Here is a 23,387-nt window from a genome sequence, read left to right as displayed (position 1 = left end):
AAAAAAACAAAAAAAAAAAACCCAAGACTGAACTCTCTCCAGCACCCTCTGACCACATTGGTTTCTCTCTGGTCCTCTGTGCTCTGTTCCCTCCTGCCCCAGGGCCTTTGCCCATACTAGTCTCTGCTTGGTGTACTCCTCCTGGTTAGCTCCTACTTTCCCTACAGCTCAGTTCAAGCATCACCTCTTCCAGGAAGCCCCTCCTGATTTTCTCATTTGTGCATATCTCCATTAGACCCTGAGAGCTCCATGAAGGGAGGGAACACACTTGTACCCAGAACTGGAAAGCACCTGACACAGAACCAGTCCACTGTATCTGTTGCATGTTTACTAATGCCCAGAAATGTCTGGAAGAATGCAGCAAACTGATCAGAGTGGCCTCTGGGGCTGGGGAGAGTGTACTCATTACTTTGACTTAGGTAGCATTCCTGACTTTCTACAAAAATATTTACTGTACTGGTTTTTAAGTTAGGACCAAGATGGTGATGAAGCCTACCTTTCTTAGGATTATGGGGCTTACATCAAAGTAAATCATCCAGAGACAGGAAGGGAAGTGGAGAATGGGCATTTTCCCAGCAACCTTGGCCCCTCCCATCCCCAGATTTGCTCCCAATAGAGTTCCAGAACCCAGCTCAAACATTATCAAAATATTTATTAAAACCAAAGCAAGAGGGAACAGAGCTGTTAGGAAGCAAATCAAAGTGCAGGTTGGAGGGTGGGGCAGAGCAACGAAGGGGGGCACGTTAACACCACAGGAGGGCCCCCTCGCCACCCCTCCTGCCCACCACGTCAGTGAAGGTCCCCCACTCACCTCTCCCATCTCATATCCATCCTGGGGGGGCAGCTGAAGTGGCCCCCTGGAGAGGGCCCACCCCACCATCCACCCACTCATGGCTGTCAAGTCAATCTGTCTGCCTCCCTCGCTTTCCCAATAAATAAATCACTCAGGCCTCAGCTCCTTCGGGGTGGGGTGAAAGAACAGCTCAGGGACCCCTGCCCTAGCCCAGCGGTATAGGGAGCCAGGGTATGAGCCCCACCCTCCTACCCTTTGCTGGCTCCCAGGCTTGCCAAAGAGGCCTTGATAAATAAATAACGCTCCATTAAAGCTTCAATCAGAAAAACCTTTAAGACAGAAGTGCTCTCGCTGTCCTGCAAACCCAGCCAGCCTAGGCCTCCCCGCCCGGCCTGGTCAGTGCACAGGAATCTGGGAGCAGGCGGCCACCCTGGGCCTTGTGGGGGCCCCCGGAGCAAAAAGACCGAAAGTGCAGTTAGAGCCCCCCCACTCGCACACGTAAACTCATGCACACACGTGGACACACTGGGGCGTGTCGGCAGTGCACACACAGATGTGTTCACCTTCATTCCCCGGTACATGCACACATACATGCTCACACATCACACTCAGCCCAGGCACACACGTGTAGGGTGTTGAGTGCATGCACATACACACCACACACACAGAATCCTTCCCTTCCGGGCTTGCTCAGCCTCCTGGCAGTAGCCAGACCCCAGAGCTAGACGCCACTGAAGATAGGAGAGACGAGTATAAATTAAACGTTTCCAATCAGGGGAGTGGGGAGGACGGCCAGGGGCAGGGGGCTCCAGGGCTGCAGACACTGGGTGGGCATCTCAGGAGACCCTGGTCCCCCTAGGCCCCGTCAGAAATCCAGGGGGGTGAGGTCCCCAAAGTCACAGTCGAAGAGGTCTCTGATGCCCTCACCCTCCTCAAGGCCAAAGTGGTAGTCGAGGGCCTCATGTGGCGGGGAGAGGCTGATGAACTCCTCAGGGAGTAGGCTGGAGAAGTCCTCCCGCACATGCTCCAGGAGTGAGTCGGCCGCCACCAGCGGGGACAGGCGGTCCTCGTCCACAGGGGCCCGCAGGCCACCCATCCGGGACAACAGCGGTTCTGGGGAAATGGGGGAGCATCACAGGCCCGGGACACCCCAGCAGACAGGACAGAAGGAGATGTCATGCCTGCCCACCCACCCTGAACAGGGGCCCTGCCCCACCCACCTTCACCCACCTTGCTCTAGGCTGAGCAGGGACTTGCCAGGATCCGTGGTGGGGGATGAGGGGGGAGATGATGGCGGTGGCACTGTGGTGGCAGGGTCAGCTGCCCTGTCTTCCTCCCCACAAGCTGTCCCCTGGGATGAGGTGTTCTCAGGGCTGATCCCGCCCACACTCTCCTCAGGGCACAGGAAAACATCGATGGGGCCTTGTTTGCTCTTAAGGGAGATCTGAAAAGTCTGGGTAGAGACGCAGACAGGGTAAATTGAGGCCCCAGGGACCACCACCACCCCAGCCCAGCCCGACCTAGACAGGCCTAGAGTCCCAGGTCTCACCTCTGAAGAGTCCACAGCTTGGAGCTGGGTCTCAGGAGGGGCTTTGATCACCATGACCATCTGCTCTGCAGGGTCTGCAATGCTACGAAGGTCCTGGCATGTCACATAGGCTAGGGTTGGTGGAGTCAAGGACCATGTGACCTTTGACCCCTGGGGGGCCACTCACCCACACAGTTCACAAGTTGGGGCCCACATCTGCCTAGTCACTATCTTCTCAATCTCCCACCTGCTAAAAATCTACCTCATTCTCCTGAGCTTCAGTGTCTACGTCTGTACAATGGGACATTTCTACCCTTCTAATCCCTAGCTAATGATGATGGCTGCCTGCAACAATTCCATATAAAATGGTCAATACAGGCCAGGCAGTGGCTCATCCTTATAATTCCAGTGCTTTGGGAGGCCACAACAGGAGGATCACTTGAGGTCAGGAGCTCAAGACCAGCGTGGGCAATAGTGAGACCTTGTCTCCACAAAAAATAAAAAAATTAGTTGGGCGTGATGGCACGCCCTTGCCACTCGAGAGGCTGAAGCAGGATAGCTTGAGCCTAAGAGCTCAAACTTACAGTGAGCCATGACTGCACCACCATGCTCCAGCCCAGGTGACAGCCGAGACCCTGTCTCTTAAAAAGAAAAACAAAACAACAACAAAAAAAGAGCTTATCCCAACCCAGGCCTGGTGCAGAGAATTTCTTTCTTTGTTTTTTAGAGGTGAGGTCTTACAATGTTACCCAGGCTGGCCTTGAACTCCTGGGCTCAAGTGATCCTCCCACCTCAGCTTCCTGAGCAGCTAGGATTATAGGTGAGCGCCACCACACCCACCTCTGAGAATTTATTTTGACCCATGATCTTGGTGTCACTTGACAGTTGTGCCCAAAATTCATAAATACAATCTGGGGGCCGGGCGCAGTAGCTCACGCCTGTAATCCTAGCACTCTGGGAGGCTGAGGTGGGCAGACTGTTTCAGCTCAGGAGTTCGAGACCAGCCTGAGCAAGAGTGAGACCCCGTCTCTACTAAAAATAGAAAGAAATTATCTGGCCAACTGAAAATATATATAGAAAAAATTAGCTGGGCATGGTGGCACATGCCTATAGTTCCAGCTACTCGGGAGGATGAGGCAGAAGGATCGCTTGAGCCCAGGAGTTTCAGGTTGCTGTGAGCTAGGCTGACGCCACGGCACTCTAGTCCGGGCAACAGAGGGAGACTCTGTCTCAAAAAAAAAAAAAAAAAAAAAACCAAACAAAAAACAATGTATCTACTAAAAAGAAAACATATTTTAATGAAGTTCTTATTTTTATGAATGAAAGATATCTCTTAAGTTTGAAGCTACAATTATGTACTGAATCACTGCACTAAATGTTATTGCTGGTACTAGCTTTTCTTTTTTTTTTTTGGAGAGAGTCTTGCTCTTTTCCCCGGGCTAGAGTGCTGTGGCATCAGCCTAGCTCACAGCAACCTCAAACTCCTGGGCTTAAGCGATCCTACTGCCTCAGCCTCCCAAGTAGCTGGGACTACAGGCATGTGCCACCATGCCAAGCTAATTTTTTCTATATATTTTTAGTTGTCCAGATGATTTCTATTTTTTTAATAGAGACGGGGTCTCACTCTTGCTCAGGCTGGTCTCGAACTCCTGACCTTGAGCGATCCTCCTGCCTCGGCCTCCCAGAGTGTTAGGATTACAGGCGTGAGCCACCACACCTGGCCTAGCTTTTCTTTTTTTTTTTTTTTTTTTGAGACAGAGTCTCACTCTGTTGCCCAGGCTAGAGTGAGTGCCGTGGCGTCAGCCTAGCTCACAGCAACCTCAAACTCCTGAGCTCAAGCGATCCTCCTGCCTCAGCCTCCCAAGTAGCTGGGACTACAGGCATGTGCCACCATGCCCGGCTAATTTTTTTTATATATATTTTTAGCTGTCCATATAATTTCTTTCTATTTTTAGTAGAGGTGGGGTCTCACTCTTGCTCAGGCTGGTCTCGAACTCCTGAGCTCAAACGATCCGCCCACCTCGGCCTCCCAGAGTGCTAGGATTACAGGCGTGAGCCACCGCGCCCGGCCTTAGCTTTTCTTTTTTAACATGCATGGTTTCAGGTTGAATATTATTATCCCCCTTTATAGAGGAAACAGTCCCAGGAAGGCTAAGTTAGGTTAACTTGTCCAATGTCAAATATGAGTAAATGATGGGCCAGGCCTTGCATGCAAAGCCAGAGCTCTCTCCTGAATCCAGAGCCCAGGGTAGCCTCTCTGGTCCCACTTGGGTGGGGCCTCCGCCTGCCAAGCCGCCTTCTGTGCCCTCCAGCCAACCCAAGGATATCGCTGGCTGTCAGAATCCTCGGAAAGCAGCTGCAGCTGCGTCGTGCAGATGTGCATCAGGTGGTCCAGCTGCTCCTCACTCTCCTGCAGTTGCTGGAGGTCCTGGGTCAGCCCTTCAAGTCGCCCACCGATCCCTACCGTGGCATGGCTGCCCCTGTGGGGAGGTACCAGGGAGGTTAGCAGTTCCTGCCCCCTCTGCCCAGGAGCCCTGGCTCTTGGGACTGAGCCTGCTGCCACTCCTGTTCTGTGAGACCCAGGCACACCCTTGCCCCGCTCTGGGTCTGGCTCCTCAGCTGGGCTCCAAATCAGGCCGTCATGGCTTTAAAGTCTGGCCAGCATGTCTGCAAACACCTACGTGCCCCTCATAGGGGGCTGGAGAATGAGATGATGGCACAGACACACCACAGAGTACTACGGTTGTATAAAAGGACGAGAATGCATCGGAAGTACACACAGGGAAGCATTTCCAACACATGTTGTCAAGTGGAAAAAAAAAGATACAGAATGGAAAGATCTACCAAAAACTGAAAACGCAGATGTATCAAAGAGAGGGTGGCAGGATGACTGGAGAGACGTGAGAAGGAAAAAATAAAATCAAAATTAACAAGAATAAACATCCGTGTCAGACAAATCTCATCAATGGCAACAGAAGCCAGAGTAGTGGTCACACAGTGGTCATCTGGTGGTAGGAGGGATGGGCAATTACTGGGAAGGGGCCCAAGAGAACCTTCTGGAGTGCTGGAAACATTCCATATCTTGATCTGAAAGGTGGTAACCCTGGTGAATAAATATGTAAAGCTACACTGAGCTGGCTATGTAAGATCTGTGTACTTATTAGCATCTGTCACCTCAGGGAAGCCACCTCTCCCAAGCCTCAGTTTCCCCAGCTATAAAACCCCCCAGGCTGGCACGGGCAGTTGTGTCTGCCCTTTTTGGCTGATACGTACAGCCACTGGATGTGGTTCTTGGACTTCTTGGCAATGAGCTGGATGCCCTCGAGGACGTTGGTGATGTCATAGATGCGCCGTTTCTGCACCTTGAGCACCTCGGCTGCCCAGTTCAGGTCGACAACACCATCAGCTGAGCGGCTCAATAGCTCCAGGAAGCGTTTGGTGGTCAGATTCAGGGACGTCTCATAGCGTGACTTCTCCCCCGGGGATTTCACACCTGAAGGGGAGTCAACCAAGGCAGGGTCTCTCAGCACCCACCCCCAAACCCCAGTCAGGCCTGCCTCCCTGGCAATGTGGAGGATGGGTGGGGAGGGGGCAGATGGCTCCTTCCCCTTGGCAAGGCCACACAGGGAGGCCCTGTGGCTGCTGCCTGCCAACCATAGCATTCCTCTTCCAGCCAGGGAACTCCCCACCCCCCGGGGCCTGGGGAAACCATGCCAGGAGGCCACTCCGGCTGCCCCTCTGGGCCCCCAGAGGCCTGGCCCAGGCCCAGGCCTGATAAGCCAGACTCTAGTCTGCAAGCATGTTTGTCTGAACACACCCCCAACCTGAGCCTGGTCAGAGGCCTGCTCAGCTCCATGGGTACCTTTTCCTGGGTGGCGGCCTCTGCCCCGGACTGGCCCACTGCTCTCAGCCAGGTACTGATGGTCAGTTTCCAGGTCCAGCCTCCGCTTCACCTGTGGCAAAAACAACGGAAGGATGCCCAGTAACCAGGAGTGAGGCCATAGGAGACCTGGTGGAGGGCTTGGTGCCCCTGGGCTCCCCCCTCCCTCAGTTTCTCTACCAGCATGCCTAAGTATGTAAGGGAGATCCTAGGGGACACAGCCTGAGGGTCACAATCCTACCACACAGGACAGACACTTAACTGGAAGACAGAAGACCCAAGTTCAAGCCCCAGACTCACCACTACTTCTCTGCCTCAAATTCTGTCTCTTCCTTTCCCCACACTCTGTCTCTCACTACAAATCTGTTTTAAAATATGTCTGCAAAGTCTTAAATACTTTTCCTTCAAAAGATGATCCCTATTCTCCTCGCCTTAGGTATAGGCCATGTCATACAGACGCTCAAATAGCCCTAATGATGGGCACAAATGATAAGGAACTGACTTCCCACCAGGAACACGGATGAGCCTGGAAGCAAATCCTCCAACCTTAGTCACTACTTCTGAGGACTGTAGCCAGGGCCAACATTTTGGCTACAACCTTAGAAGAGACCCCAAGCTGGAAGCATCCAGCTATGTCTTCCTCGAAGCCCTGACCCACAGAAACTGCATAATAAATGTTTGTTGTTTTAAGCCGCTGAGTATACAAGCACCTTGGGCAAGTCACCTCCTCTCTGGTTTTGACTAATCTACAACCATGGTAGCAGCTGTGCTCACCAAGCTTTGCGAACATTACCTCATTGCATCCTATGTACTGGCAGTACAATAATGGCCCTATTTCACAGATAAGATAACTGAAGTTCAGGGAGGCCCAAGATCATATATCCAGGAAGAGGCAAAGCCAGGATTTCTACCCAAGATCTGAGGAAAAACCCAAGCTCTTAACCTCTGTGGCCTCTGGCTCAGTTCCACACTCAAGGATCGAGTCCCACAGGCAGCTCAAAGGCACCCTGACCCTACCCTCCAACAGCACAGGGCTTCCAGAGCTGGAATCTCATTCAGCCCGGCCTGCCACCCTCCTCACATCTAGCTGCCGAGCACTCCTTGCCACTGTCACCTCCCACCTGGGCTGCTAAGCAGTCCTCACACTGGCCTCCGCTGTAGCCGCGCCTCTTACAAATCTCACCCTGTCACTGCCCCAGCTTAAGACCTTCTTCCAGCTCCCCATTGCCTTGTTGCCCACATCTGCCACCACTTCTCCATATGAACTTCCGCTGAGTCACGTGTTTCACAAATCTGTGCCTCCGAGCCTTAGCCCTCTCCCTGGATTGCCCTTGCTTCCCTCCCTCCCCCTTCATACCTGCTGCCTCCACCCCTGTGGGCAGGCACCTCATCCATCAGTCAGGAGAGATGTCACCTGTTCTCCCGGTGAACTGTCTCAAACCCGACCTTTCCCCACATTCTGTCTCTCGATACGAATCTCTGCAGATGTGTCTGTCTCACCCTCATAGGTGGGCCCTGGGTCTAACTAAATAATCTCTGCATCTGGTGTCTGCCATGGAGCCTAAGTGCCAGCAATGTCTGCCGACTGAAGCACCCCACACGCTTCCAAACCATGACGCTCCCTCCCATGCACACGCCACCCCAAGAAAAGAAGAGCTACCACACCTGAGCACTGCATTCGCCCACCAAGCCCTCCAACCACCTTTGAGCAGGTGACGGCCTCTACCTTGGAGAGGTCACACAGCAAGTAACAGGCAGGGACAGATTTTCACCCTAACAGGCTGGTACAGAACCCAGGCCTCCACACGCCTACTGGAACGCACCCACTCTCCAGCCAACTGCACTCCCCCCTCCTCCCTGAGACCACCGCCCTTGCCCATCCCTGAAGGCTGGTCAGCGCCACCCCCTAAAACAAGACCTTAAGCAGATGCCCATTTTTGCCACTTCTCTCTAGATAAGCCCTGGCACAGGGGCCCCGAAAGCCAAGGGCGAAGATATTCACTGGTGAAAAAACCTGAATGACCCAAACACCCATTCATGAAGCAGAGTCCTGAAAAGTGTTCATTTAGCGCCTGGAACAGCAGCTGTCATGAAGCACTGAGCTAGGTCGACACAGAATCCTCAGACATACTGACAAGCAAAATGCTGTTATAGGGCAATATAGTTATGTGATCCCTTTCTGAATTAAAAACCTTATGAAACTCTTCTCTGGTTCCGTTTCTATTATTATAGAATGCATTTCGGGGTGACCTCTGTATGGGAGGACCATGGGAGACTGTTGCCTTATCTGTGCAGTGTGAAGGATGAACATGGAAATAAACAGAAAACTAAAATTTTTAAAAGTTTAAAAAATGAAAATTGTCACAACCACCTAAAAAACAAAAACCACCTCAGGGAAAGAAAACAGAAGGAAAATGGATGGGGTTGGGATCCTGCCCCCTTCAACTTTCTAGTTTCACATGTATTATATTTATAATGGAAAACTCTAATAGCGTTTTTTTTAAGGGCCATGACAACAGGGTGGAAGTGGACAGGCCAGGGCAGAAGGAATGGCTGAATTGCAGAGCTTTGTATACAGAAGGCATTCAATGAATGTTCACTGCTGCAGAAGCCAAGCCCGTAGCTTATTTCAAGGACTGCCCCAAACGTCAGTGCAGAAAGTTGGTGGAGGCCAAAAGGTGGGCCATATTTCCAGACTTCAGCTCCAGGACCCTCCCCTGCCCACCTTCAGAAAAGGCCTAGGGGCCCGTAGTACTGTGGGGCAGGGGCTCCTTACCTGTCTCTGTGCCTAGCACCTCACAGGCATTCACTAACTCAGCAACTATTGAATGAATGGAACACTCAGGCCAACGAGGCTGCCCCCGACACCACTGCGAGTGAAGCAAAAGGCACTTTTCTTTGCGCTGTCCCTCCTTCTGAGCCTGAAGCCCATAACCCTGCCTGCAGCTCAACTCTGAGGACAGGACTCACAGGTTCTGTTAGGTCTCTGCAGCCCTGGGCCTGCTAAATGCTTGTGACACAACTGAAGGGAGGATGCTTGCCCAGATCCCAAGCTGGTACCCGCAGGGACAGGCCCCTGGAGCAGGAGATAAGCTACAACCTCTCCCACTCACTAGGAGGAAGGGCCCCTAAGACCTTCCTGTGCTTTCTTCAACCTCTATTAGCATCCCCAGGAGACAAGGCATCCTTGAGGTCAGTCAGCCACTCAGGAAATCCGATCCCACCACTCACTAGCTCAATGACATAGGATGGTTCTAACATCTCTGGGCCTCAGCTTCCCTATCTGTAAAAAGGGACAGTTGCTAACAGGGTTAAACGACTTAATTGGGTAAAGTGGTTGGCACAGAGCCTGGCACGCAAATCATCAAGACAATGGTGGCTGCTATTGTTATTATTATTAGCATCTTGGTGATTCTGGAAGGAAGGCAGCACTGGGCATGGGGCCAAGGGGGCTGGGGAGCCTTCCCAAGATGCCTCAGGGACCAGCTGCCACCCACACCCCCATCAGCAGTGGAGCAGCTTCTACCTCCTGGTCCTGGGCCCTGCCTCACCCCTCCCACTTGTTCCAAGCCCCCTGCTGAGACCCCATCCTGCCTGGCCAGCCCCTGCCTGCCTGCCTGCGTGCCCCACCTTCACCCACAGGCTGTGCCAGTCAAACTAGTCCCCACACCCTGTCCTGCAGCCCACAGGTCCAAGCTCCAGGCTTCCACTCCCTTCTCCCACTGTAATCCACCGGCCTCTCCTGTCCCTCTTCCTTCCCCACCCCACCCCCAACCCCCAATCTGAATCGGTCTTGAGTCTCCTGCTGCTCAGAGATCAGGGACTTTATCAAGGAATCTCCCTGGGACCTTTCCTCTCTCCTGGCCCTGGAGACCTCCTCTCCAGCTTCCAGAGGCCCAGCCCACCCAGTCCTTCCACCGAGGCTCAGGGGTCTGCCTGCCTGATTAATGAGGTTCCATGGCAACCACGGCCTGGGAGGGTGGAGGGCAGCAGATGGAAGGACAGGCAGAAGGAGGGGATCAGCAGCTGGCCCAGCTGCCCCGCCCCTGCAGAGAAGGCCTCCCAGCCAGGAGGGCTGTCCCCAGAGGCCTGCATGGCCAGGCCTGCACCTGGCAGTCGAGCATCAAAGCAGGAACGAGGGTCTCCTCAATGACTCTCCAATGGTCAGGCCCCAGGACCTTCTCCCAACCCCCTCCTTTAACCTCCCCAAGCAGCCATGTTCACTACCCAGCCACAAATTCTGATCTGAAGCCAGCAGGCCTCAGTTCAAATCCCAGCCCCACCACCTGCAGCTGTGTGACCAGAGGCAAGTCACTTTCCCTCTCTGGTCCTCAGTTCTTCCTCAGTCAGATGGACACGGTGACAACACCGAGCCCCTAGCGGGGTTGTAAGTTTTAGCTGGCTTGAAGTAAGTCTCTGTCAAAGCCCTGCCATGCAGTAAGCGCCAGCTGAATACACGTGGGCCATTATTATCACTGAGTCTGACGCTCAAGAGGCTCCAGTGAGGAAGCTGAGCCCCAGAGCACAGAGGAGCAAATAGTGACCGGCCTGAGGTCACCCCGCACCCTAGGGCGGGGCCCAGAGGCCCAAACTAGGCTCTGCGCCGCCCAGCCCCGGCGCCTCAGTCCACTCCTCCCCCGCCCCCCGCTGTCCCCAGGCCAAACACAGCGCCCGCTCGGGTGTGAGCCGGCGCTACAGGCAGCGCTCTCAGCCCGACGTCCCTGGGTCCGTACCGGCGGGCGGCCAAGCGCGGGGCGCGGCGCGCTGGGAGTGGGCCGGGGCGCCTGAGGCGTGGCGAAAAGCAGCAGGTCAGGGTCGCAGGGGCCGGCGGCGGGCGCGGCAGGGCCAGCTGGAGCTGGCGGGGCGCTGGCTTCCTGCGCTGCCGAGATGATGACGATCTGCGAGGAGTCGAGCAGCCGCAGCGCGCCGGCCCCGAGCAGGGCCTCCAGCGCCGGCGCGCATGGGCCGCCCGCGGGGGCCCCGGCCACGGCCATGGCGCTCACGGCCCGCGCGGCCCAGGTGGCAGGCGGCGGCGGCGGCGCGGGCCCATGGCGGCAGGCCGCGGCGAGGGCTCGATCCCGCTCCGCCCCCGGCCGCCGCTGCCTGCAAAGTCCCGGCCACTTTTACGCGCCAAATCCTTTTTGCCGCGAAAGAGCCACGAGCCGCCGAGCGCCGCCGCCATTGGCTGTCCGGGCCGTGACGAAGACGGCGGCGGCAGTTCCCATTGGCTGCAGCGCGCCGGACCGGCGGCGGAGGGCGGGACGGGGCGGCGGCGCGGGGCGGTGCGGCCAATCGTGGGGCGGGGCGCGCGCAGGCTTTGTCCGGGCGGTGCCAAGCGCGTTCACACTCTCCGCCCCCAGCCCGGGCAGCCCCTGCTGTAGGCGTGGGGAACCGGACCCCGCCCCCGCCCCCGCCCCCGCCCCCGCCCCCGCCCGGACGCTCCCCATCCTGCTGACCTTTCCTAGTGAAGACAGGACCGAGCCTGGGTTTTGGGCATCTCACCAGCAGCAGATGCCATGTGACCCCCAGACCCTCAACCAACCTGTAGCCCCCACGCTCTCAGCTCAGATCTTCAGAAGCTGCCCCTCTTCCCTGGATCCTCAGACCCACCTCCGAAGTCCCAGTCACATCTCCCATCCTCATCTTGCAGCTATGCCATTTACTCTCAAACCCTGCCCTATCCCTCTCACCCAGAGCCCAAGCTGAAGAGTGTGCTAGGAAATGGGGAAGGATGTCAGGCCAGATACAGTCTGGGGCTTTCCTACAAGCGCCATTTTACCCAAAATCCCTTCAGTAGCCACCACACAGCCTCTGCTTGAACTCATTAAGTCATTCAACAAAGGTTTCAAGCACCTGCTTGGTCGGTGCCCTATCCTTAGTTCAGACCTTGACTCTGGCCCCAAGGAGCTCACATTGTAGTGAAAAGGGGAGGAGGGGAACAGAGAGGAAACAGATGTTTACAATATGATGAAGCGTTTCCGTCTTCAGGTAACTCCGTATTAGACCTCACAAAGGGAGGAGGTGAGGGGGCTGAGCATGAAAATGAATCTAATCCTGAAGCCCTGGGACATCTCCATCAGTATTTTTGCTCAGGTCATTTGTTCAGGGCAGCTGATTTGACCAATATCGTCTTCTCTGTACCAGAACTTGTGCGAACACTGAAGATGGAGAGATTTATAATTTCTACCAACTTGCTTGCTGTCTGGTAGGGGTGACCCACAAGAAAAAAGTAGCTAGGACACATACAAGAATCAAATTCCTAGGCCCCAGCCAGCGCGGTGGCTCACGCCTGTAATCCTAGCACTCTGGGAGGCCGAGGCGGACGGATTGTTTGAGCTCAGGAGTTCGAGACCAGCCTGAGCAAGAGCGAGACCTCGTCTCTACTAAAAATAGAAAGAAATTATATGGACAGCTAAAAAATATATATATATATATATATATATATATAGAAAAATTAGCTGAGCATGGTGGCACATCCCTGTAGTCCCAGCTACTCGGGAGGCTGAGGCAGGAGGATTGCTTGAGCCCAGGAGTTTGAGGTTGCTGTGAGCTAGGCTGATGCCACAGCACTCTAGCCTGGGCAACAGAGTGAGACTCTGTCTCAAAAAAAATAAATAAATAAAATAAATAAAAACAAATTCCTAGGCCCAGTGTAAATATCACTTCCTCCAGGAAGCCCTCCAGCGTCAGTGTTACTCACTTCCTCCATCGACCACTGCTGCCCCTGTTCCAATGCTGACCACACACTCCATTACTCCAATCTACCTCCCCTACCAGTCTGGGAGCTCCAGTAGCACTTCCTCCCAACACTGGCCTGACCCAGAACAGGTGCTGATTAAAGTTATAAAAAAAACAAGCTGATGCCAGAGGCTACCTAGAATGCAACAAAGAAGCCATGGTTCCCCAAGGGTGGTCTTTGGCCTCTGATTTCAGAATCACCTGGGCACTAGTCAATCTTAGGTCCACCCAGGCCCTGGCAGTTTAGAATCTCTAGATGCTCAGGAATCTACATTTTAACACTGCCCCTCCTCCCCATTCCAGGTGATTCTTATGCCTGCTCACATTTGAGAACAAATTGGTATGTGTGTATAACCAACATATGTGGTACAGCCTTAAATTATAGCTCCTAAGGATGCTTCTCAGCCTCAGTTTCCTCATTTGTAATATGGGCACATAGACCTTGCTCTGGCTCCTTCCAGGGTTGCCATGAGGATGAAAAGGATAAGGGATGCCTGTAATCCTAGCACTCTGGGAGGCCAAGGCAGGAGGATCACTTGAGCTCAGGAGTTCGAGACCGCCTGAGCAAGACAGAGACCTCCGTCTCTACTAAAAATAGAAAAAATTAGCCAAGCGTGGTGGTGCGTGCCTGTACTCCCAGCTACTCGGGAGGCTGAGGTAGGAGGATCACTTGAGCCCTGGACTTTGAGGTTGCTGGGAGCTAGGTTGATGCCACGGCACTCTAGCCCACTCTAGCCTGCACCACAGAGCTAGACTCTTGTCTCAAAAAAAAAAAAAAAAAAAAAAAAGTATAAGGGATTTGAAAGTGTTTTATAAACTATGAGGTGGTTTAGGAAAGCAGCAGGAGTTGCTTTCCTCCTCTAATTAACAGATTGTGAAATTACTCATTGCAAATCCTACAATGTGCTGAAACTAGAAGGGACCACAGAGACCACATAAAGCTCTTGCTGTACAGATGGGAAAACTGAGGCCCATTCAGGTGAAGGTAACTGTGAAGCCATCCAGTGACAAAGTCTGGCCTACACTGGATTCTGAGCCCTAGGGGCTGCCTGTCCCTCTCTACTCCTATCCCCATAGAGAATCCAAGGGTTAGGTCTCATTCTCAATAACCAAGCCAGGCGCTAACAGAGGGTGAGACAAGCTGGCACATTCCCATTCCAGATGGAGAGAGTGTCCCTTCCCCACACCTTCCCACAGGGTGCCAGTAACAGTTAACACTCACTTTTGTAAAGTGAGTAAACTCTTTATAACTCACTTGTAAAGTGACACTCACTTTTGTAAAGCCCTCACAAATCTAATAATCATTCAACAAACATTTATTGAGCATCTGTTACATACCAAGCACCATGCTGGTTGCTGGAGAGGGGAGACATATATTGTTATTATTGCTCCATTTTATGATGAGGAAATTGAGGCCCAAAGGGCATGAATTTACCTAATAAATGACAGGGCTATTATTCAGGCTTGGTGAGGCTAAGGCTGGGGGTTTTCCAAAACTCTGCCCTCCCCAAAGTATTCAAGTACACATCCCAGGTAGAAGTGGGTGCCTTTCTCCCGGTCCCTCAAGTCCTGCTGCAGCAGAAAGGAGTGAAGACCAGAATTCCCAGCATAAAACCAAGGAAGAGATAAGGGCCTTCTGTATCTATTAATACTTACTTGAAAGCAGAAAAGGCCTGATAGATGAGGCCCCTTGGCCCTGAGCCTGGCAGATCCCGATAAGACTGTTCTCAATGTCAACAGTTCTCCTCCAGCTGATAGGCTTCCAAAAACTCCACTATCAGTGGGCAGCCACTTCCATCGATGAGCTCCTTTCAACCCCATAATCCTGTAAATGGAGCTTGTTTATCCCATGATGCAGGAAGGAGGCTCGGAGAGGGGCACTCACAGCTCAAGGTCACACAGCAGAACTGAGATGGGAACTTGGCCTATTCCACTGCAAAACCCAGGGCCTGCCTTTCATACTTGCCACCCTCTGTAAATAATCCGAAAGCCAAGCTCAGGGCCGTGGAGATAATAATGTGTGGTTTCCAAAAGGTATTATGGTGGTTGGTGGCTTAGTTAGCAGAGATTTAACCCCCAATAGAACCTCCACCAACTCCTCACTCTAGAGGGGTCCAAGATCCTCTGCCTGGGGACAATTTTCCCTTGGTTCTTTCCAAAAGGCAGGATGGTGTAGAGGTGACAGCATGAGCTTCTAAATCAGGTGGATGTAAATGGGAATCTTGATGTGTGTGACCCTGGACAAGTCAATTCACTTCCTCTGAGCTTCACTCATTCAATCCACAGATATTTATTGAGCACCAACTATGTGTCAGACATTGTGCTAGGTGCTGGGGAGACAGCTATAAGCAAAACAGACTCATCTCTGACACCTGGAGCTCACAGTCCCGTGGGAGAGTTAAGAAGCATTTATTTCTATGTCCCTGCACAATATGCTTGTTAAGAAGCTTGACAAGTGACACAAATAATTTAAACCTATTTATTCCACATATAGCACCTCCCCTAAGCATACATTCTTAGCTTTAAAAAAAAAAATCTCCAAACTTGAATATCCCATCATTATAAGGAATGCATAATTGGGAGAAATGATTCTGTAATGACTTAATTTTATTAGGAGGCACAGAGACGTCCATTGTTGAGTTCTGGCAGAGGGAGGTAGGGAGTTTTGCATCTGCAACTCCTCATTCCTCTTGAATAATCCCTTGATGCTACACTGACAGTTTACTGTCCCTGGAGATGTTCTGTCACTGTGCCAATTCTGCTGTGTCTGAACAGGCCCCTTACCCATCGGAGAGGCAGTCTAATATAGAAGCAAACCTCTGGAGTCAGGCAGACCCCAACTCTGTGGCCTCCTTGGCTATATGATTTTGGGGAAGTGATTCACCCTCTTGGATTTTTTTTTTTTTTTTTTTTTAGACAGAGTCTTACTCTGTTGCCCGGGCTACAGTGCTGTGGCATCAGCCTAGTTCACAGCAACCTCAAACTCCTGGGCTCAAGCAATCCTCCTGCCTCAGCCTCCTGAGTAGCTGGGACTACAGGCACACGCCACCATGCCCGGCTAATTTTTTCCATATATCTTTAGTTGTCCAGCTAATTTCTTTCTATTTTTAGTAGAGGCAGGGTCTTGCTCTTGCTCAGGGTGGTCTCGAACTCCTGAGCTCAAAGGATCCACCCGCCTCGGCCTCCCAGAGTGCTAGGATTACAGGCGTGAGCCACCATGCCTGGCCTGAATTAATTTTAAGATTTGGTGAAATTGGAAAGTGCCACATAAAAATTCAAATATCTGGCAATACTGGCCAGCCCATCACAATGCTAAGAAGTTACTGTCCCCTCTCTAGCCAGTGCCTTGACCCTCCAGGCCACCACAGTCCCTCCCTGGCTTGCCTCAGTGAACATTCTAGGTATGAGTTTGCAACTCCTCAAGTACAGTGCCTGGCACAGAATGAGTACCCAATAAATGTTAACTGCTGTTAGTTGTGTTGTTACTGCCAAGAAACCAACTGGTACCAACACAGCTTCTCTGTTTTGCAGGTAACTAGATAAGACATGCACATGGAAGAGTAGGAAAAGTGGACATTCGTGGTGAAACAGGAGACGTGGGGCTTAGTGCCAGCCAACAGCCTGGCTGTGTGGCCTTGGACCATCAGTCGGCCCATATGTTCAGTGGGGTTTAGGCAGAGGGTCCAAGGTCCAATATAACTGGATAGGTCTCAGGTCGATTAGTGAGCTGCCCGCCCCCCAAGCCCAGGCACTCCCTGAGCTCTTGCTCTGGGGACCTCCCTTCTCTACAGGGATCTCCCAGTGCAACTTCCTCTCTCTGCACCACCCAAACCTCTGAGGAGTCATGCTTTTCCCAGGAAAGGGGCAAAACTGGACACATGGCTATGCTGGCCCTGACCAGGGCCACAGTGAGGGGGTAGGGTCCCCTTAGAGCCGAGGGGCTGTTTCTTCATCTGTAAAATGGGGATGATAATAATAGTGTTCCAAAAGAGCAAGACCCAATCTCTACAAAAAAAAGAAAGAAAAAGTAGCCGGGTGTGGTGGCACACACCTGTAGTCCAGCTGCTCGGGAGGCTGAGGCGGGAGGATGCTGACGCCACTGCACTTCAACTTGGGTGACAGAGCCAGATCTTGTCTTAAACAAAAAAAAAAAAAAAAAAAAAGAGAGAGAGAGAGAAGAAGAAGAAGGATGAGCCCTGAAAGTGCTTGCTTACATTCTCATCTCGATTTTTCCTTGGGAGAAAAAGAAAAACTTCTTGTTAGGCTGCAGAATGGGAGAGTTTTCAGGAAGCAATCTCTGCACCGCCCCCCACATTCTATCAGGCACACGCAGGCACAGAAACGGTGGGGAAAAAAACATGTCTGGAGGGCAATAAAGTGTGTAGGTGAGACAATCTCATATTCCATGGATTCTAAGAGGTTTTTTTTTTTTCATATTTTAACATCTCCAATACTGAGGTACATAAGACAATCAATGGAATGTCCATTTTTAAGTCAGTAGCTCTTTTCTTTCTCAGGGGCTGAAAATGATGGCATAGCTCATTGTCAGTGGCGTCCTGGAAGTGATGAGCTATGGTACAAAAAGTGCCAGGCACTGCCATGTCACAGGCCCTTAGGGTACTCTCGTGATCTTCGCCATCACCAGCACATTCGAGGTTGGCCGTGGTGGAGCGCTCAGCTTTTCTTTCTTTTTCTCATTTTCTCGCTGACACCTGCTGACCTGCATTTGGTCCCCAGCTTGATGGGCACATAGCAAATGCAGTCAGGGAGGGGAGAGGGGAGGGCTCAGGATGGGAAGAGAAAGACGTTTTATAATATATTAAGATATTCAAAGAGGAGGAGCCAGGGATTTTTTTTTTTTTTTAAACAAAAAAAATCCCTGCTGGAAGCCATAGTTATATATATGCCAAACAGGCCAGGAAACCCAGCAGGCCTCCTGGAGCTGGCAACCAACCGAAACAGGGGCATTGTGTCCAGGCCACTGGCTGGCTGAGGGGGCATTGTTAGGGCCTGGCCCTGTCTGAGGAGAGGGGGGTGGCGGGGGCTGGGGGAGCGTGTTCCCATGACTCCCTGGGGAGTAACAACAATCAGGGCCAGCTGGGAAGCCCGGTGTGCCAGGGGCCGGGTGGGCAGGCCGCAGGCTCCAGAGGGGCCATGGAGGGCAGCGGGAGGCTGAGGAGGCAGGGGGGCAAGGCCTAAGGAGGGGAGACATAGGAATCATTCACTACTCCCCTCTCCATCACCCCACCTCCAAAGCTCAGAGACACAGCCACTGTGTCTCTCTCCAAAGTACACCCAGATCTGCCCACTTTTCTCTATCTCTGTCACCACCAGACACCCCCTACCTGGTCCAGGTTGTCATGGCCTCTCACCTAGACCACCACAGGGCTTTCTCACAGGGATTCAGGCTGCCAGTCTGGCCCCCTGCGCTCTGTTCTCCACATGCAGCTAGAAGGGTCTTCCCAAAATGTAACTCACATCATATCACTCCCCTGCCTATACCTGCCAAAGGCTGCCCACCATGCTTAGAGAAAAACCCAAACCCCTTTCCCTGGCCCACAGAGCTGCCTGATGGACCCAGCTAGCCCCACCCCTGCACTGTCTCAGCCAGGCTGGCCCCTTCCAGGCCCTGGAATGCTGTTCCTTCCTCAGGGCCTGTGCACTTTCAGGATCCTTGAGTTGGAACACGCTTCCTCCACAGCTATGCACAGTCCTTTCCTCATTGTTCAGGCCTCAGAGCAAACATCACCTCCTCCGAGAGGCCTTCCAGGGAAAACTGCCTCCCATTCTCCCTGCCCAAGTCACCCTGCTGCACTGCTCTGTATCACTGTCACAGCGCCTACCACTCTCCAAATCTAACTTGTATATTCATTAGTGAGTCTTCCCTCCCTAGCCTGTGAGCCCCAGGTGGGCAGAAGTGGCTTCTTTCACTGCTGAATTCTGGGCCCCACCATCACCTGGCACTGAGTAAGAACTTGGCCAACATTAGCTGTTACTTTATGATTCCCATGCTCAGGGCTTGTTAAATAAGGACAGCTGCCACGTGGTTGGGCTGGGAAGGCCACTATTGAGCAGGGGCCCTGAATATGGGATCCACAAACCCCAAGTTCCATGAACTTAGACACACAAATTTTTCAAATCACAAATTAAAAAAATATTTTGATAACTATTTCAGTGTTCAATGAATTGGTCTCTTTTGTAATCCCATGTATTTCATTTAATGGGTTTTGGAAACAGCATGTGAAGGGCCGATGGGCTCCACCAGATCCCAAAGGGGTTCATGACACATAAAAAAAGACACTCTAGGCCAGGCATGGTGGCTCACGCCTGTAATCCTAGCACTCTGGGAGGCCGAGGCGGGTGGATCCTTTGAGCTCAGGAGTTCAAAACCAGCTTGAGCAAGAGCAAGACCCTGTCTCTACTAAAAAAATAGAAAGAAATTAGCTGGACAACTAAAAATATATATAGAAAAAATTAGCCGGGCATGGTGGCACATGCGTGTAGTCCCAGCTACTCGGGAGGCTGAGGCAGAAGGATTGCTTGAGCCCAGGAGTTTGAGGTTGCTGTGAGCTAGGCTAACACCATGGCACTCTAGCCCGGGCAACAGAGTGAAACTGTCTCAAAAAAAAAAAAAAAAAAACACTCTAAAAAGGAGTGTCTGAAAACAGCTGATGTAGTCTGGCCCCAATCCTTCCCTCAGCTGATATCCAGCCCAGGAGAAGAGGCTGGAGGGAGAGGCTGGAAGAGCAGTGAGAACAGGGTTTCTGACACAGACCATGGGACCTCCATCTCAATTCCGCCTGGTTTCTGTCTTGTGTATTAAATCACAACATTCACAGCAGCTGAGCACAGAGTTCTGGCACAGAAAACAGGGAGCCCTGCATTCGAAGCCTTTCTCAAAACAATACTTTTAGAAGAGAGCTCAGCTCTCCCTCTGTCCTCTACCTGGGACGGAGAGGCCTCCAGCCCCCAAGAGTGAGTCCTGCGGGGGACCCTCTGCTTAAAATCAAAGCCCTCTCACTCAAAATGCTCTTCAAGGGTGAAGTAAGACACATTCTTTCCCTGTGAATCTGGAATAAGACAAGGGGAGGAAAAAAATAACATTTCTTTTTATAACTACCCTCTAATTTGTCAAAGAAAGCGACCCATCTGAAGTCACAGATTGTGGTGACGCAGGGTTCGTTTGGGGAGGTGGAGCACAGCACGGTGTTCAGGTTTAGGAAGGAGTCAGGTTCAAAGCCTAATTCTCATAAGCCCAAAATGCACTTCATGGAGAGGTAAAAGTGAACAGTGTGGAAGGAACCCTGTAGCCAGGATCCTTTCTGGAGCCCCGACGCGGAAGGCTGGAGCGGCAGCATCAAATGAGGGAGCTCCTTGGCGACTCGGCCTGAGTCACTGCTCACTTAACATCTCTAATTTGGGACTGGAGCAGCAGAAGACTTTGGTTTGTCCTCCCCTTTCACTTGGAGTTCCGTGGCCTGAATGTTGGGTGCTATCCACTGCAAGGCTCGGGACATTAGGGTGATTCGTCTTCACACTGATCACACTGAGGACCTGCCCATGATATTCGGGAGGTGGAGCTGTGGGGGTGGGGGGCGCGGGGGGATAGGCTCAAGGAAAGGACTCAGTCTTCTATCAGATTATTGTTCAAAGAGAAACCAAACACAGAGGACCAGGAGGAAATGCCAAAATGTTGAGATGACCTTGCAATTTAAAAGTTTCTTGTAAGATAAAGAGAGGCAGCTGTGCATGGAGCATCCCAGGAGGGCTGTACTAGAAAGTGCTAACCCTGGGGGTGGCACGCAGGTGTAGGAGGGAACCTGACCTTTCCCTGTTAGTGTTTATAACTGTTGGAGTTTTGTACTATGTGTATGTATGTGACTAAAACTTTTTTCTTACAGTCATGCATGTCAAAAGACTTAATAGACTGTAGCAGATACTTAATAAATACAGACTAAAGCACTGTGATGTTTCAGGAATTAGCACTTAGCAGCTGCAGTGCCCACTGTGTGCCCAAGCCCTTTGGCATCCCCGTTATGCAGATCTTAGAAAATGGAGGTTCTGCTAGGAAGAGCGGAGTGGGATACTCCCAGGTCTGCGGGAAGACAGAGCCCTGCTCCTCGGTGAGGACCACACCGCCTTCCTCCCTGGAGTGTGCAGTTGGAGGCACCAGATGTTCTGGCAGGATCCAGAGAGATGCCATCTGTGAGGGAAACCTATTCTTAGAGAGCAGAGACAGTCGGTAGTGGAGACTGCCAACCCCCAGCAGCAGTGGGGACACTTCAGGAGGGCAGGTGGCCAAGGCTTTACCTCCAGCAGGGGGACAGGACAGGCTAAAAACAGGCTGTACTCAGTTCTCAGGAGCATACCTCCTCCCACATTGGGTTGCTATATTAGAAATAACAGCAACATTTATTGAGTGCTCACTTTATGGATCGTATCATCTAATCCTCCAGACCACCCTATGAGGCATGTGCTATCACAACGCCTATTTTACAGATGAGGAAATGGAGGCACAGAATGGTTGAGTGACTTGCCCAAGGAAATGGTGGGGACAGGGCTTGAGCCCAGGCACTCTGGACCCAAAGCCTATGTTCCTAACCACCATGTTATAACTGCCTCTCAACCTGCTGCACCAGAGGCCAGTTTTAGTTTGGGGTCCCCCAGTAGCAGACCTTAAGACAAGGATTTGCAAGCAAGTGGTTCGTATGGGAAGTGGCTGCAGGAGGCAGTGGTAGAAAGAGGCATGAGGAAGGGGGACAGGGGAGCGTGTTATCCAGCAAGTTAGCACTGTGGGCAGTCAGAGCTCAGTCCTGCTGGGGAGCTCTGGAAGCCAGTGCAGAGCACACACCCCTGGGTCATCCCACTGCGGCCTGCGGGCTGCCGGGTAGGGTATTTATCAGCCATTGCTTAAGGGCTGCCCCAGGGATGTGTCAATCCCCCAGCGCTTCAGGCCGCTGCAGGGTAGCAGAGCAGGCACCAGCGGCAAGAGTTGTCAGGCAAAAAGACAGGAGTGGCAACTGGAAAAGTTGGCTGGTGTGCACAGACGTGGTAAATTGCAGGGGACGGAGGCAGGGCACCCCACTCCTCCTAACCTCCACAGAGTGAGTTAAAGGATCTTCAAAATCACCTACTCCCAGCTTGTAGTAAAATGTGGCTCAGAACACTGCTTGTAGAATGGGACATAATCCCACCTCAACTCCCTAACAGCCCTGTGACCCGTTTCTCACATGGATAGTAATGGTTGGCCGCTATCACCCCGACTCCCTCATTAGTCAAGGTATGGCTCAGACCGGCAGCGGCAGCACCTGGGAGCCCGTGAGAAATGCAGACTTTCAGGCCCCATTCCAGGCCCACTGAATCAGAATCTGTATTTTATTTTAATAAGATCTCCCATGACTCATGTGTACACTTCTACCAGTAATTCTAAAATACAAAAAGAGACTGGAGCCCATTCTACTACGTGAAGTATCGTAAGAATGGAAAAACAAACGCCATATGTACTCACCATCAAATTGGTATTAACTGATCAATACTTATGTGCATGTATAGTAGTTAACATTCATCAGGTGTCAGGCAGGTGGGGAGGGAGGAGAGGATGGGTACACTGACACCTAATGGGTGCAGTGTGCACCGTCTGGGGGATAGGCACACACACTTGAAGCTCTGACTTGTGTGGGGCAAAGGCAATATATGTAACCTAAAGATTTGTACCCCCATAATATGCTGGAAAGAAAAAAATGAGACTGGTGGGTTAAATATATTAATAGAAGTGTACCTACTAGACCAAGGGTCTCAAATTGGTAGCCCATGGACCAAATTTTCCTGGAGACTTGTTTGATTTGTCTAGCATCGTGGTTTTAAAGCATCAGACTGGCACACAAGTCTCCAGTTTACTATGTCCCCATCACTCCCTACTGCATAACACCCTGAACACTTCCATTTATGCCACTGCAGGCCCCTGTAGGCATTTCAGTTTACACCCCCTTCTGGCCCAGATCCTATAACTAGCTAACATTTGCATAGTATAGCTTCATTTCTAAATTTGAAGCAAGGCACTGAGAAAAAACATGGGCTTTGAAATCAGACAGATCTGGCTTGAAATTCTGATTAGGCTGTCATATGAGTCGTATTACCTTGGGCAAGTTACTTGCCTGTCTCACCCTCAGTTTCTGCATCTGTAAAATGGGGATCAAAACACATACCTGCAAGGTTATTGCATGGATTAAAAATAGTATGTGCAGCCAGGCATGGTGGCTCACGCCTATAATCCTAGCACTCTGGGAGGCCAAGGTGGGAGGATCACTTGAGCTCAGGAGTTTGAGACCAGCCTGAGCAAGAGCGAGACCCCGTCTCTACTAAATAGAAAAATTAGCTGAGTGTGGTGGCACGTATCTGTAGTCCCAGCTACTCGGGAGGTTAAGGCAGGAGGATGGGTTGAGCCCAGG

The 23,387-nt window shown here is 51.9% G+C and overlaps 1 protein-coding gene across 1 annotated transcript; it reads right to left on the bottom strand.

The window, feature by feature from the left end:
• Positions 1 to 429: 429 nt before the first annotated feature.
• Positions 430 to 11,316, bottom strand: E2F1 (E2F transcription factor 1). Its single transcript, XM_069496015.1, has 7 exons — positions 10,935 to 11,316; positions 6,184 to 6,274; positions 5,595 to 5,814; positions 4,649 to 4,801; positions 2,343 to 2,457; positions 2,024 to 2,246; positions 430 to 1,906 (listed from the first exon to the last, which is right to left on the bottom strand). The coding sequence occupies exons 1-7, from the start codon at positions 11,193 to 11,195 to the stop codon at positions 1,659 to 1,661; spliced, it is 1,311 nt and encodes a 436-aa protein (XP_069352116.1). The 5' UTR covers positions 11,196 to 11,316; the 3' UTR covers positions 430 to 1,658.
• Positions 11,317 to 23,387: the final 12,071 nt, after the last annotated feature.

Source organism: Eulemur rufifrons, chromosome 20 (assembly GCF_041146395.1).
Source record: "Eulemur rufifrons isolate Redbay chromosome 20, OSU_ERuf_1, whole genome shotgun sequence".
Classification (NCBI taxonomy): Eukaryota; Metazoa; Chordata; class Mammalia; order Primates; family Lemuridae; genus Eulemur; species Eulemur rufifrons.
Note: the sequence above shows the minus strand (reverse complement) of the source record. Positions and strands in the feature narration are given on the sequence as shown.